Consider the following 15,871-nt stretch of genomic DNA (forward strand, 5'->3'; position numbering starts at 1 on the left):
GTCTTAATTGTGTTTCCTGTAGCATTGCAATGTCAAATATGTGACGCTGAAGGTGCTTAATAGGAGAGTGGATTCCACCCACTCCAGGTTACTACAGTAAGAGTAAGTGTGGAAACAAATCTCACTCTATGTCCCAGCTCAAGGAACGAGCATCCCAGCTGCCACCCCCCCCCACACACACACAGAAATGCATGCCATTCCAGATATCCTTGCTCTAGCAATTGCCAAACGGTTCCCCCCTTGCTACAAAACAATCTCCCACCCATCCACCAAATAACACACCGGCTAACGAAAAAGGTCAGGGGTCCCAACCAGAGAAAGGTCCACCCCCTGGTCCAGACCCTCAAGACTCTACTCCGCTTTCACCACCCCTCCATAATAACACCGCCCAACATTCTCCCTTCCCCACACATATACTCATATGAGTCCTCAGCCCATCATTATCATACCACACACTCATCCACACAAGGCTTGTAGTCAAGCAACAGTAACCAACAACGGTGCTGGCTAGTAATCACTCCCAAACTGTTTACAAAAACAAAGTTCAAGGTGGAAGTGGCTGCAACTTCACAAGGCGGGGTCATCGTTCCCTTTGCTCTCTCTGCTGCCACTTGCACTGTGGCATGGTCCACTTCGTGTCACCTTGTCCCGTCCAGCACTGCACTGGCCTTCGCCAGATTACCAGCATTCAAATCCACAGGGCAGCCCATGAATCTTTAGGTGTAGCAATTTGTTTGGTAATGCTACCTACAGTCAACGCCAGTGCAAATGGATGATACCACCAATATTTATGGCCTTCCTGCTGTAAATATTTGTTGACTCCCTGCATTTCTCTACTTTTACATGAGGTCAAAGCTGCCAAGTCTTGGTAGACATTCACTGTTATACCCTTCTAGGTTTTCTGGTGGAAATGATAGATTTCCTCCATCAATCCAAAGCTTTGCAGACAAACCACAATGTCTCTGGATTTATTAGGTGGTCGCCCTATGTGCCTGCTCCAACCCCAGTTCACAAGACATTTTAGTGACGCCCCATGCAAATTTTCAATAAGTCCATACAAATATCCCTTGCCACCTGCAGGACATCACCAAAAGCCTCCTCCGGTATCCCCCTCAGACATAGGTTACATCATCGAGTACAATGAAAGTCCTCAATCTTATCCCAGAGATCCGCATCTGTCTTACTCAACGTGGTTTAATGTTTGTTGAGCATCAGTCAGCTCCTCCGCAATATTGTCGAGCCACTCGTCCATCTCATCCTGCCTCGTGGTTAACTCAATGATCTGCTGCTTCAGGTCCTCTACTGCCTGGGTAATATCTGTCCGGAACGAATGCAGTTCAGTTTTTATATCTGTCATTAACTCCAAAAGATGCTCCGGAGCTTGCCACCATCTTGCCCACACCAGAGGAGCTCGCTGCGTTCACCAGAGACATGCCAAGCTTACTCCCCACATATTTGTAGGTCTCCAGTTTGTGCCATGTGGTCGTACTGAATTCCGCCGTGGTGTGAGCACTCTCACAAGGAGGTAAATGATCAGTTGAGAGGATTTCATTTGCAGTATTATTCCTGCCACATCGGTGACATCACTTCCTCCCCCTTGGAACCATTTAAGGTAACCTCTTTCTCGCCCTTTTTCAGCTGTTGGCGTCTGAAGGGGATGAGAAGATAATAATAATATAATAATCTCTTCTCCTGATTACATCCCCTCTTTTTATGCTTTGTAAACTCTTTCTCTTCTCTCTTCCCATATTTTTTAAACTCTCTAAACCGTGTCGAGCTCCACTTCAGTGGAGAAGATGCGGTATATAAACCTAAGGCTTAGTTTAGTTTAGAAGATCCTTCTTCAGGCCACAAGCTTCCTAGCGAGTCCACTTTGTTCCAGTAGCAGTAAGGTCAAAGTGCCTGCACTGGCACAGCAGGTTTCTCAGTCTGATAACAGCCAGTAGATACTCGGCTGCAAAATTCTTCATGCAAGGTCTCAGCATATAACAAAGTTGATAAGCCTCACAGACAATAGTGCTCTTCAGAGAGATGTGCACAACTCGCAGGAACTCAGAAGTCCTTTAGAAATGTGTCCCTATATAACTTTTCTGCATGACATAATACAGATCTAGAATGGGGGGGAAGAAGGTGGTTTCCTTCCTTTATTGTTGAATTCTGTTGTATCTGGTGTTTCTCTCTTTTCTTTTATGATTGCTTTTTCTTTCTCTTTGTGTTCTTCTGGGGAATAGCACTAGTAGAGTGAAGGAGAGCACAATACATGGAAAAATACACTGTTAATCATTTCTGTAGCATTATCAGATGTACACAACACTGTGTAGATATATTCATGTAAGAGGCTGTCCCTGTTATAAGTGACACTTAAAACTACTCATGAGACACAGAAGAGAAAAGAAAAATGTTGGTTTGGAGTTAAAAATCCAACAAGTCTATGGTTTGAGAGTACAGTGCTCCCCCGCTCATTCGCGGTCTGCAGTTCGCGGACCCGCTCATTCGTGGTATTTTCCGACTGTGAAGGGGAGGCAGGAGAGGGCAAACGGAGTGCCGGCGAGTGAAGGAAATAATTCGCTGTATGCTCTGACTGCCTCTTCCTGTACCACTCAGGAGCTGTGTGTCAAAGCAGCTCCTGATCGGTGAAGCCCAACTTTAGTACAGGAAGAGGCAGTCGGAGCATACAGTGAGTGATTTCCTTCACTCGCTGGTACTCCGGCTGCCCTCTCCTGTCTCCCCTGCCTAAAAACTGTATTTGCGTTTGTTTGTTTTTTTTACATTCGCGGGGGTTAATGGAACAGAACCCCCGCGAATATAGGGGGAGTAATGTAATGGAAATAGGGTTTAAGATTTAAAATTAGGAGGGGTACAATAGAGGTGAATTGCTTGTTTACTCTTTTCAAAAGTTTAAGAAATAAGCAGTACACAATTAAGGTACTAAGTAGTACATTTAAAACAAATCAGAGAAAATATTTCTTCACTCAGCATACGAGACTCTCGAATTTGTTGCTAGAAAATGTGGTAAAAGCAGTTAGCATAGCAGGGTTTAAAAAAAGTTGGACAAGTTCCTGGGAGGAAAAAAGTTCATAAACCATTAAGTTGGATTTAAGGAAAATTCTCTGTTTATTCCTTAGATAAGCAGCATGGAATCTGTTTTACTCTTTTGGGATCTTGCCAGGTTGTTGTGACCTGGATTAGCCACTCTTGGAAACAGAATACTGGACATGGTAACCTACAGTCTGTCCCAGTATAGCAATTCTTGTGTATTTGACACCCTAGTGGTAGTACCATGAAACTGTAATTAGATGGCTGCGGCTGCTATTTTGAGTCATAAAGCCACTGGGGTAGGAGTTTCTGGGGATTACTCCTGCCCCCCTCATAACCCGCGAGGAAGACCCTGGTGGGTCCTGGGGGTGGAAGATGGATTGAGGTGGAATGGATAGGTTCAATGAGTGTCTGAAAAGGGATTGGGGGTGAAGCCTAACCTGGACTTGCTGCTATCTTTGTGTTGCTGCAGTTGGGAACGTGGGGTATTCCCAGCTGCAGCAGGACAAAAATTAACATACTGTTGGATTTGCTGAACTCCTGTAATCTCTTACTACTAATTATCAGTTATATAGCGCTGAAAGGCGTACACAGCGCTGTACATTTTGACATTTATAGACAGTCCCTGCTCGGAAGCACTTACAATCTAATCCTGCACTAAATTTTACTGTGATTTTAAAAATGCTGTTTGTGCTACATTTTTTTAAAACCATGGGTTAGTAAATAGGTTTATAAATATTTTCCCCACAGTTCGAAAGCAGAGGAAAAAAAACATTTAACCTATAGGTCCCAATTCTTTTTACTCTGTCACATTTGTTCTTGTTTGTTTCAGTCGGAATGCGAGTGCTGTGAGACCTGCGGATCTCCTTACTCTGATCCTCATTGTTCAAGATCTGTATCCAAGCCTCAGTGAAGCAGAAGAGCTAAACCCTGAGGTATGCTGGCTCTGTGTCTCTACATATGGCATATGAAAGCAAATAGGGGAGAACCTCTGTGTATATTCTTTTCTTTAGTAGTATATATTTTATTGGTCTTTGGTCTGTATCAAATATCTAGTACAGATGATTTTCTGATACATCCATTCAGGAGTCTGTACATATGGTGATCAATCCGTTCCCATGAACTGGACATGTAGAAGTGTGAATACTTACAGTTTTGAGCACCTCCCACGTGGAGGTGGAGCCCAGTGTTCTCTTTCAGTTTTTCTTCTGCAAGCGAACTGTGCAGAGGTGTTCTGATCTGCTCTGCTTAGTTTTGCTTTTATTTTCGACCTTTCGATTTTCTGCGGCTTTGGTGCCCTGAAACCCCGTTCTTGGAGATCTCCTGCCTGGGAAGGATGCAGGTTCCGCTGAGTTGGACTGCAGCTCTGCAGGGCAAGCCTTTGGGTGGACCTGGGGAGCTAGCCTTCTGTGTGTTTTCAGGGCTTGGGGTCTGTTCCTCTGGGAACCAGCTCGCCTTCTGAGTTTTTCAGTGGCTTGAGTGCAGGCTGGGGGCCTCACATTTAACACGTTAACCTAAGCACATGGGTGCATATATATACGCACTGATGCTAGTATTCCATAAAGGGAAAAAGGCAACTACAGTGGTACCTTGGATTACGAGCATAATCCGTTCCAGGAGCATGCTCGTAATCAAAAATGCTCGTTTATCAAAGCGAGTTTCCCCATAGGAAATAATGGAAACTCGCTTTGATGCATTCCCCCCCCCCCCGCGATCCGGCACCCCCCCTGCCTCGAACCGGCACCCCCCGCCATGATCCGACCCCCCCCCCCCGCCACGATTGGGCACCCCCCTGACACGATCTGACCCCCCCGACACGATTGGGCACCCCCCCCCCCCCGCCGCTTCTTACCCTCATCTGGGCACTCTAGAAGATCGGACTCCTCGTCTGCTGGGCCTTGAGCATCTGAGCATGCTCAGATGCTCAAGGCCCAGCAGACGAGGGCCGATCTTCAAGAGTGCCCAGATGAGGGTAAGAAGCGGCGGGGGGTGCCCAATTGTGTCGGGAGGGGGTGTCGGATCGTGTCGGGGGGGTGCCCAATCGTGGCGGGGGGTCGGATCGTGGCAGGGGGGTGCCAGTTCGAGGCAGGGGGGGTTCCGGATTGCAGGGGAGGGTGCCTGATTGCGGTGGGGTGCTCGTAAATCGAGCCATGCTCGGTTTCCGAGGTACCGATTTTGCAAATGTTTTGCTCGTCTTGCAAAACACTCGCAAACCGGTGCACTCGTAAACCGAGGTACCACTGTACTTTCTATAACAGGGCACTACCTATTCTTAAAATTGCTCCCAAAGCTTGTGTTCAGTGCTGCTGTCTGTGTAGGCTAGTCAGCAGGTCCAAAAAGATAACTTTTTAAAAAATATTTAAATTTTTATTAATTTTCAATTATAAGCAAACATCAACACAGCTACTGACACATAACTACAATAAAACACAGAACATCCAACAACAGTTGTCAGATACACTATCAAGATGCCGATATTCTAATAATCCCCAATACCCCCTCCCCCCCAGACAGCAGAGACAAATCCCATAAGTCCCAGAAACTCCCCTCCCCCCATCACGGTCAGGGAGCCCAACTGAAGAACAACTTATAACATCGAAATATCATCCAATATTTCCCCCAGTTTTTTCAAAGTAATATCCTGAGACCCACAAGTATCACGGTGCCGAGCCACGGTCCTCTCCATCTTACCCAAGGACAACAAACAAGTGAGCCATTCATCATGAGTGGGAGCTAAATTACTTTTCCAATGGTTTGCTATTAAACACTTTGCAGCCGCAAATCCAAGGCGAAGAAGCTTAGTGTTCCCTATGGTTATCAATCCTCAGCAAACAGCCCTGAGGTGTAACTCCCACTGGTCCTCCCGTAAAAGTAGTCAAGGCTTGAACTAGTCTCTTCCAAAAGGGGCAGATTGCCAGACAATCCCACCAGATGTGCAAGAAGGACCCCAGCCCCAAACCACACCTCCAACATTGATCAGACACTTGAGGAAACATTCTATGCAGTCGCTCTGTGGTGTAATACCAACGGGTAAGTACCTTATACCAAAAAGATAACTTATCCATGTAGTGGCTGAGTATTGCCACTAAACTTACGGCCTCTTTTACAAAGCCGCGCTAGCAGCTGCACTGCGCTGCGCTGCGCTAACGGCCCCAAAGCCCATAGAGATTTAAAGAGCTTCGGGGCTGTTGGCGTGCGGCTTTGTAAAAGAGGCCGTTAATTTCTAGCACCTCTACCATTTTGCCTTTAACCTGATCCCTTTTTATATGAATATTTTTTAGCTATTTACTAATTTAAACTGCCTGATAAAAATTATAAAGTTAATATGGGCAGGAGAGTTATAAATTCAGTACTTGCCAGAAATGTATCTCTCGCTGAATGTTGCCCCTAAGCTTTCATTGTCTGGCAGACTGAAGCTCTGGATATCATTAATCTTATACCTTTTGATCTTTGTGTTATTTTTTAAATTTACTAACTGATGTGGCAAGCTGTACAATTAATGATATTTGTGAAGTTTATGTATGCTGTGAAATCAATGGAAGTGATTTTGTTTGCCAGCTTGTTTTGTTTGCCCTCAGCTTGAAGAGAAAATATCTACCTTGAGGAAGTCGAAGGACAGCGAAAAGATACCTGTTCCAAGGCATAAAGGAAACACCTCTACACCTTATACAGCAGAGATGGATAGAAGAGAACAGGTGCTTCTGGGGGAAGAGAAAGGATAATCAAATAGCTTATGTGATCTGGCAATGTCTTATTTGCTCATTCAGTTTTCAGACCTGTGAAAGGAAGGACTAGCTCCCGAAAGCTAGTCAAGTACTGATTTATTCCACTAAAAAAGGTATCGCCTCATAGTATTAGTTTCTTAAATTTTATCATCAGTAGAGGGTAGTCTATTGAAGTTCAAAGATGAAACAAGTGTTAAACAGGATCAGCTCTTAAGGGTAATTGTAGAGCAGGGCTGCTATATTTAGGCACCCATTCTGTAAAGGAATGTAGGTGCCTGCTTTCTTTTACAGAATACAGTACGAACCAGGTCTGTACGCAAGTTCATGCATTTGGGCTGCAAAAACCCGAAGAAACGATAAACGAGGTGAAGAAGTTATGTGCATGACAGAAAAGCGGGACTTGGGTGTGATTGTACATGTAAGGTGACCAAGCAGGTTGAAAAGATGACGGCGAAAGCTAGAAGGATGCTAGGTCATATAGGAAGGGGTATGGCCAGTAGGAAAAAGGAGGTATTGATGCCCCTTTATAAGACTCTGGTGAGATCTCATTTAGAATATTGTATACAATTCTGGAGAACACACCTTCAAAAAGATATAAAAAGGATGGAGTCAGTCCAGAGAAAGGCTATTAAAATGGTGCGTGGTCTTCGTCATAAGGCGTATGGGGACAGACTTAAAGATCTCAGTATGTGAAGGAAAGGCGGGAGAGGGGAGATATGATAAGAGACGTTTAAATACCTACGTGGAGTAAATGTGCACGAGTCAAGTCCTTTTCATTTGAAAGGAAGCTCTAGAATGAGAGGACATAGGCTTTGGAGTAATCTAAGGAAATACTTTTTTACAGAAAGGGTGATAGATGCATGGAATAGTCTCCCAAAAGAGGTGGTGGAGACAGAGACTGAGTCTGAATTCAAGAAAGCGTGGGATAGGCATGTGGGATCTCTTAGAGCAGTGGTTCCCAAACCTGTCCTGGAGGACCCCCAGGCCAGTCGGGCTTTCAGGATAGCCCTAATGAATACGCATTGAGCAGATTTTAATTGCTGGCACCTCCATTATATGCAGATTTCTCTCATGCATATTCATTAGGGCTATCCTGAAAACCCGACTGGCCTGGGAGTCCTCCAGGACAGGTTTGGGAACCACTGTTTAGAGAGAGGAAGAGATAATGGTTACTGTGGGTGGGCAGACTAGATGGGCCATTTGGCCTTTATCTGCCATCATGTTTCTATATGTGTGTGCTGGTAGATCCATAGAACTAGAATAAATGTTTGTGCCTCAATCCCAGAGATACAAGTGTAATGTAAGGTATTATAAATTGTGTGCGTAACTGTAAGTCCCACCCAGACTCTACCTGTTTACGTGTCAAATACGGGCTATGTAAGGTACAGTAGAATCTCATTTACCTGGCACCCACGGGGATTGGTGAATACCGGATAACTGTTTTTTTGGGCTAATTGAGAGTGTGTTAGAAGCCTTATTTAACACACTCTCAATTCCCTGCCCCCCACTCCAAAGCACCAGCGTGACAGTGGTACTGAACTGCAAAGCTCTCCCTCCCTCTTTTCTTCAATCCCCGAAGTCTCTCTCAGTTGCATTTCTAATTCAGTACAAAGCAATCATGTTATGTCATCAATTTCTATATGGTACAACACCCAAAATTTTTAAGAAATGATGTCTCGCTATCAACCACAAAAATCCCTGCATTCTGCAGGTGCTGCATTGCTGAAAACAAAGGCCAAACCTAAACATGTAGATACGAATGCCATGACTTTTACAAGCACAGGAGTCAAGCTATGGAATGGCCTTTTTGGCCAGATTCAAAAATGTGGAGAGAGGAATTCTTTTAGGAAACTGTTGAAGACTCAACTATTTGTTGATGCATTTTTCTGAGCAATTGATTTTATGCTAGACTGAATATGTCTGTTTTATCTTCTTATTTTGTATAGACTTTTAACATTTTATGTATGTAGCTCCTTGTTAACCGTTTTGGATAAAAACAGTATAGAAATTTTAAAAATAAATAAATAAACTTGATATGTTGAACGAGAGCAGGAGTGCCAAGTAACAGGCATTTGGAGATGCAGATCTCCCTTAAGAGCCATAGAAGACACATGTTGCTTCTGAGCAAGAATGCCAAATAAAGGGTTAAAATAGGTACCATAGCCAGCGCCTGTAGTAGGCACCCTGTTGAATAATGTTGTGTCCTACAGTTCTGTCCTGCTTTTTTACTGCAATCAATTCCATCTGAAATTATACATTGGCTGACGGGTTTTACTTAGCCATGGTAGAGGTTTCTACCGCGGCTTGGTGAAGTAACAGCTCCAACACTCATCTCTCTAATGTGGCTTAATAAAAGGAGACCTAATTTTGTTAATATGGTTTTAATAGAAGGTTTATATCCTTAGTCAGCTTGTTGATATTATAAACACCAATTTGAGTATTATCATACAGTGGCTAACATCCCATGGCAAGCTAAATTGTTGGAATTTGTGGTATACCAACAATTTTCTGATTACATATTTTTTTAAGGGTTGTTTGCATACAACATAAAACTGTTTCCACCCACTCCATAGCACGGAAACTTTTATTACTGATTCTGGTTTCTGAGATCAGGAAGATTGAGTCTTTGTAAAAGGGCACTGTTGCTTCAGTTTGATATATCTGTGGTGTTTGATTCAATAGATCATAAAGTAATGTTGAATAGATTGAGTGGGTGAGAAGGAGTTGAGGTGGTTTTTAGATTTTCTGACTTAAAGTAAGATATTGTGTAAAAGGCGTTAATTCAAATTCTTCTTTTTAGAGGATGAATTGTGCAGTTAGACAAAGGCTCGCCTATTTTGCCTTTACTTTTTGTCTATGAGCCCTTTGGGTGAATGGTTGACAAGTCTAGGAATATTTGTATTATCTTATGCCAGGGGTGGGCAACGAGGGCCGCAATCCAGTCAGTTTTTCAGGATTTCCCCAATGAATATGCATGAGATCTATTTGCATGCACTGCCTCCACTGTATGCAAATGGGATCTCATGCATATTCATTGGGGAAATCCTAAAAACCCGACTGGATTGCGGCCCTCGTTGCCCACCCGTCTTATGCTGATGACATTTTTATCAAGTTCTGGAGAATTTTGAGGAATACATCCTGAAATACATCCTTACCCTCACAAGAACTTGAACACACGGTTGCTGAACTCTCATATGGCATTTCTTCTGATGTCATGGAGCCAGAAGACTACACTTGCCCTTCCAGCTCCAGGGTTTGAGGATATTTTTCAAGATCATTATGATTTACTGACTTTCTTTACAGCTTTTCAGGTTCTTTAGAAGACCCCTTCACCTCAATCTGAATGGAAGCGCTTTGTGCAATGGTGCAAGAATAATTACCTACCCAACCCATTGGTTTTATCATACCTTTTGTCTGTTAAATTCAGGCTTCCAGATGACTTCAGTATGAGTGCATCTCTCGGCCTTCACAACATGAATAGGCATGAAAGAGACTTGTATACTGTTGGCAAATCAGTCTCATACATAGTCTGACAACATTACTTGCTTTGAACAAACACATGGCTGACTCATGGAATCTGCAGGACCAGAGATTATACGCCATGAAACAAGTACATCCCCTGTTACATGCAGGACTTTCAACAGCTACTTCTGGTGTCTGTGCACATGTAGTCTTCCATTCCCTCATAGCCAGGACTGTGTAATAATGAACTTTTGAGCTATGCTATGTGCTTATGCTATGAAATACATTAAATGTTTTGTGTATGCAGTGTGTATTTTCAGTTATTCACATGATTTCTAAAGCCTGTTCAGTGAAATTAATTGCACACTCTCTGCCCACTAGTCTGGAGATTGTTGTCTTGTAGTTCTGATGGTTCAGGGTCACTGAAGGTCAAAAAGAAATAGCTTGGACCTATGATGGGATGTCACTGATCTTTTTTGGTTTCTATAACCCAAAAACACCTCATCAGAAACAGTTTTGCCTTTAGCCTTGTTTTCTTATGAACAGGAAGTGGAAGGCTCTGCATTACCAGAGGAATACTACACCCCTGATCCTTCCCCCAATACACCAAACACAGGTAAGACCAGAGGGGAACAGATGTTTTATAGGGCTGAATTTTCAAACTCTATGTATTGGAGTAAAGTGCACAACTGCTTCCAAGTTTATGTACTTTAGAGACACTTTCAAAAAGAAAGAGGGGGGGGGGGAAGGCTCCTCAAACCTAGTCCCATGTAGTACTCCAAAAGTGGCTGTATATTTTCACCTGCTTATTCTGTCAGATGGTTTTGGCTAGAAAGCGACATGTGTAGTTCTGAAAATATCACTTAAGGAACAGCTTTTTTTTTAATCTGGAAAACTAAATGATTCAGCACACTCACGGCAGCCATTTCCAACAGTGAGTCTGCATGGGGCAGGAATGTAGGAGCATTGCTTTTGTCCTGGTTCACGTCTGATTCACCAGGGCATTAAAGGTAGGATGTGGATGGGTCCAGAAGGCAGGGTGGAGCAGTCAGCCAGGCAAGACGTGGGAGGGATTGCTCCTAGCCCGACTTACCGCTGGCCACCAGGGCTTAAGGCAGGCCTGCGGGAGGCTTGCAATGGCTAGGGCTAGGTCTGGGGCTACCAGGCTGAGGATGGGCTTCCTAGAACAGAACACTTCAGGGAAGGTAAGATTATTGGTGCCTGGGTGTGGGGGGGGGGGGGAGAAAGCTTTATATTTGAATCAACCTTTTTCCCTCTTTTTGGGGGGAAAAAAGGTTACCTTGGTTTATATACTGTATATGGTATCTTCATAAACATACAGTATAAAGAGGTCACAAGTTGCTATGGTGCAGTGTTTTGTATAATGATATTTTATAGTCTTCTACAAGCAAGGACTGTACACTGCACCTTGCCTTGAAGACACACTACTCAGAAAATCAACAAATTGAAAGTTTGCACTTTCCAGTATGGTAAAGAGGGCTAAACAACAGCATTATCTTCATTTGCATTAAAAGAATTTGGAACCATAAGTATAGAAATTTTAAAATAAATAAATACATTTCATCATCTCTGTGATGGATTAGCGGTTTAATTAATTTTATCTACAACCTTCGGATTTTAAATAGGGATCACAATTAAGTTCAAAGTCACTGTTCCAATTAAGAATGAGGGACAACAGGTGCATGAAGTTAAGATGTTATCCCAATAGAAGATAAACAACTTGATGTTCTTTGATTGCTCTTTTTCCTGCTTAATTTCCTTCATCATCTTCCTGAGCTATTGATTTGAGAGGTATGCAGCAGACTTCTCTCTCAGTGGAGATTTGTGAGCTTTCTTGAAGCTCTTATGAAAAGCGGCCTCTATATTCATCCTTTGGATGCTGTTATCCAAGGTGGTTCCATCAGATGAAGTTGTATTGCTGCAGGCACAGTTTTGATCCACCACACATCTCTTTATATGATATGAATTATATTGGTGACTGTGAAGGTTCCTATTGGTGGAAAAGGGCTCATATAGAAACAGAAACATAGAAACTTGATGGCTGAAATATGTTACTGAAAAGTTCAACAAATGCAGACAATCGAGAGAAAGTTGATACTTTCTGAATTACAGGAACTATGAATTGGTCAGAAGAGAGGATTCCTATTTTTCAATTTGTTGATGCTGAAGTGCAGGTGAGTGATTGGAAGAAAATTACTGGAAGATAAGTCATGCAGCAGAATTTTGAAGAGATTGAAGAGGAAAGAGATGGTTTAGTAGGAGACCTGTGAGAAGCAAGTTGTAGTAATCCGATCAGGAGGTGAAGAGCGTGTGAATAGGGATTTGGTAGTATGCTTAGAACATAAGAATAGCCTTACTGGGTCAGACCAATGGTCCATCAAGCCCAGTAGCCCATTCTCACAGTGACTAATCCAGGTCACTAGTACCTGGCCAAAACCCAAGGCGTAGCAATATTCCATGCTACCAATCCAGGGCAAGCAGTGGCTTCCCCCATGAAAAGGATATACAAAAAGAAAGAAATTATAGGTTTTAACAGTCTGTTGGATATGTGAAGAGAGTGAGAGAAAGACAGGAGTCAAAGATGACTCATTTATGAGTTGAGGAAACAGGAATGATAAGAATTTGCCCTACTGGGTCAGACCAAGAGTCTGTGGTCTACTATTCTATTTCCCAGCAGTGGCCAGTCTTGGTCACACGTATCTTGCAGAATCCCCAAAATTAGCAATTGTCAATGCTAATTGACTCTTTATTCAGTTAAATTAAGTGTGCAAATTGGGCTTAGATAACTCAAAGCAACTTATAGAAACTGGGGGGGTGGGATGATGTGATCACTGTTTTTTTTTAGGACAGAACTACAATGTCCCCCCATCCTTAAAAATTAGAATGAATCCTCTGATAAACATAATGGGGAAAATGAACAGCTGAAATGATTTCATTCATTTTTACCTATATACTACTGTATTATTTTTTTTTAAGGTGGCAGAAGACATCCTGCAGACTTTGGTCTCCAAGCCAGAGCCCTGCAATCCCAGAAGGATCTGCCTAGATTCAAGCTTGCGTGAAGGTTACTGTCCTATGATGCCACACTCCATGTACTGTTTACCCCTCTGGCCTGGAATCTCTATGGTCCTTCTCACCAAGGTAAACTGCCTTTTTCAAGAATTTAATGAGAAATCCCCCCCCCAAAAAAAATTAAGCAGGCAAAATGTGGAATAATTCCACATTTAAAATTTAAATTTTAGTATAGTAACTGGGAAATCACTAATTTGGAATTTATTATTTTTTTAAAAAAAATTCTTTATTCATTTTCAATCTTACATCAAGTGTACAAATAATAAAACATTTGAAATCTGAGTGCAAGATGAGGTATATGTAGGTACAGAGGGTTCTCCAAGTACTAGTTCTCTACCACTAAATCTAGTTCTTTCTTAAAACATATCTTTTTTGTGTGGCATATGAACCATAAGGCCCATTTGCTGCCTGTGTGGGATTGAAGGTACGTTCTCTACAATGTCCAGTTTTACTTGATTGATTGTTTATTTTGATGTGCTTTGTTTTTTCACATTTTTTTTTGACTGTTTCTTTTCTATATAATCATTGTATTTATTTTCAACTCTGATGCTAAAATGATTTGTTATGAACCACTTTAATAGGTTTTCCTCCAAACCAATATAATTAAGTGCTTAATAAATTTAAACGCTTCAAATGGGATGGTAATTTGCACTCACCTGAAGTGTGTCCTGAAGGTGGTCTCTGCTTTCCATGTCATTGGCTGCCTATTTTTTCCACAGTTTTTACAGGGGAGAGGCCACTCTTCAGAATCCGGATTGCAAATGTGCATTATTGCACTATTTTAACAGAACAAGTGAACTGCAATAGTGCTCACAATTATTAATATTTTTTGATCCAAATAGACTGGTTGCACAGGTAACCAAGTACACCATCTTCAACTGGATATCTAAATGTATTACTTTCTGCTATTCTCAAGATCATGTCCTTCTGCTGTGCAGGACTGGGCCACGCCAGTTCTGAGCCATTGCTGCCTATTACCAACCTCGGATTTGCCTCACTACTGGATGTTTGTAAGACCACCACTTTCTCCTTCATTCATACCTTTATGCAGCACTGCTGCCTTAATCAGTCATAAGAACATAAGAATAGCCTTACTGGGTCAGACCATGGTCCATCAAGCCCAGTAGCCCGGTCTCACGGTGGCCAATCCAGTCCCTAGTAACTGGCCAAAAACCCAAGGAGTAGCAACATTCTATGCTACCGACCCAGGGCAAGCAGTGGCTTTCCCCATGTCTTTCTCAATAACAGACTATGGACTTTTCCTCCAGGAAACTGTCCAAACCTTTCTTAAAACCAGCTATGCTATCCACTCTTACCACAACCTCTGGCAATGTGTTGCAGGGCTTAACTATTCTCTGAGTGAAAAAATATTTCCTCCTCGAGTGTCCCCTAGTTCTTGTAATTTTTGACAGAGTGAAATAGTGATCCACTTGTACCTGTTCTACTCCACTCAGGATTTTGTAGACTTCAATCATATTTCCCCTCAGCTGTCTCTTTTCCAAGGTGAAGAGCCCTAATTTGTTTTTAGTCTTTCCTCATACGAGAGGAGTTCCATCCCCTTTATCATCTTGGTTGCTCTTCTTTGAACCTTTTCTAGTACCGCAATATCTGAGGCAGATAAATAAGCAGAGCTGCATTACCTGTACACAGCAGGTTGATGCAGGCACACAGGTGATGATATCATCCAGATGGCACCAGGATGAATCACTCTCAATGTGTAGTTTCAGTTCTCCCCACAATTTGAATGTGCTTTAGTTAGTACTGAGATGGCAGCTTCAAGCAAATGTGGAAGGTGAGAGGGACTCAATGCCTGCATTATCCTACTGATTACAGAGCATCCTCGTTATCCCAGGACAAACAGGCAGCATATTCTCACAGATGAGTGACATCATCCATGGAACCCGGTATGGACAGTGAAAGTGTACAGTCACTTTAAGCTTCAATGAAACCTTGTGACAGCCCATACCAGAGAGTTTACAATCTAATAGCCTCATTTACTAACCTGTGTTAATGTGTCAATACCTATTATTTAATGCAAATCCTATTCTTAGTGGGATCTATTTAGTAGCTAAAGCTCTTATTTATTAATGTCTGTTAATGCTCATTAGAAACATTACAGCAGATAAAGGCCAAATGACCCATCTAGTCTGCCCATCCGCAGTAACCATTTTCTCTTTCTCTCTCTGAGAGATCCCACATGCCTTTCCCAGGCCTTCTTGAATTCTCTGTCTCCACCACCTCTTCCAGGAGACTATTCCACACAACTACCACCCTTTTTGTAAAAAAGTATTTCCTTAGATTACTCCTGAGCCTATCACCTCTTAACTTCAACCTATGCCCTCTCATTGCAGAGTTTCCTTTCAAATGAAAGAGACTCGACTCATGCGCATTTACAATACATAGGTATTTAAACGTCTCTATCATATCTCCCCTCTCCCGCCTCTCCTCCAAAGTATACAGATTGAGATCTTTAAGTCTGTCCCCATACACCTTATGACAAAGACCACACACCATTTTAGTAGCCTTCCTCTGGACCAACTCCATCCTTTTATATC

At 42.6% G+C, this 15,871-nt stretch overlaps 1 protein-coding gene across 8 annotated transcripts in view; it reads left to right on the forward strand.

The window, feature by feature from the left end:
• Positions 1–15,871, forward strand: part of HPS1 (HPS1 biogenesis of lysosomal organelles complex 3 subunit 1) — a 108,325-nt gene that overhangs the window by 65,354 nt on the left and 27,100 nt on the right. For 7 of the 8 annotated variants that reach the window (XM_033942549.1, XM_033942548.1, XM_033942554.1 and 4 more), the window contains 5 exons: positions 3,869–3,971; positions 6,615–6,731; positions 10,770–10,839; positions 12,357–12,418; positions 13,221–13,385. In XM_033942549.1, the coding sequence (XP_033798440.1) occupies positions 3,869–3,971; positions 6,615–6,731; positions 10,770–10,839; positions 12,357–12,418; positions 13,221–13,385 (517 nt within the window). The remainder of the gene's footprint in view (positions 1–3,868; positions 3,972–6,614; positions 6,732–10,769; positions 10,840–12,356; positions 12,419–13,220; positions 13,386–15,871) is intronic. The other variant, XM_033942550.1, reaches the window with a different exon arrangement.

This window comes from Geotrypetes seraphini, chromosome 4 (assembly GCF_902459505.1).
Source record: "Geotrypetes seraphini chromosome 4, aGeoSer1.1, whole genome shotgun sequence".
NCBI classification, from domain to species: Eukaryota; Metazoa; Chordata; class Amphibia; order Gymnophiona; family Dermophiidae; genus Geotrypetes; species Geotrypetes seraphini.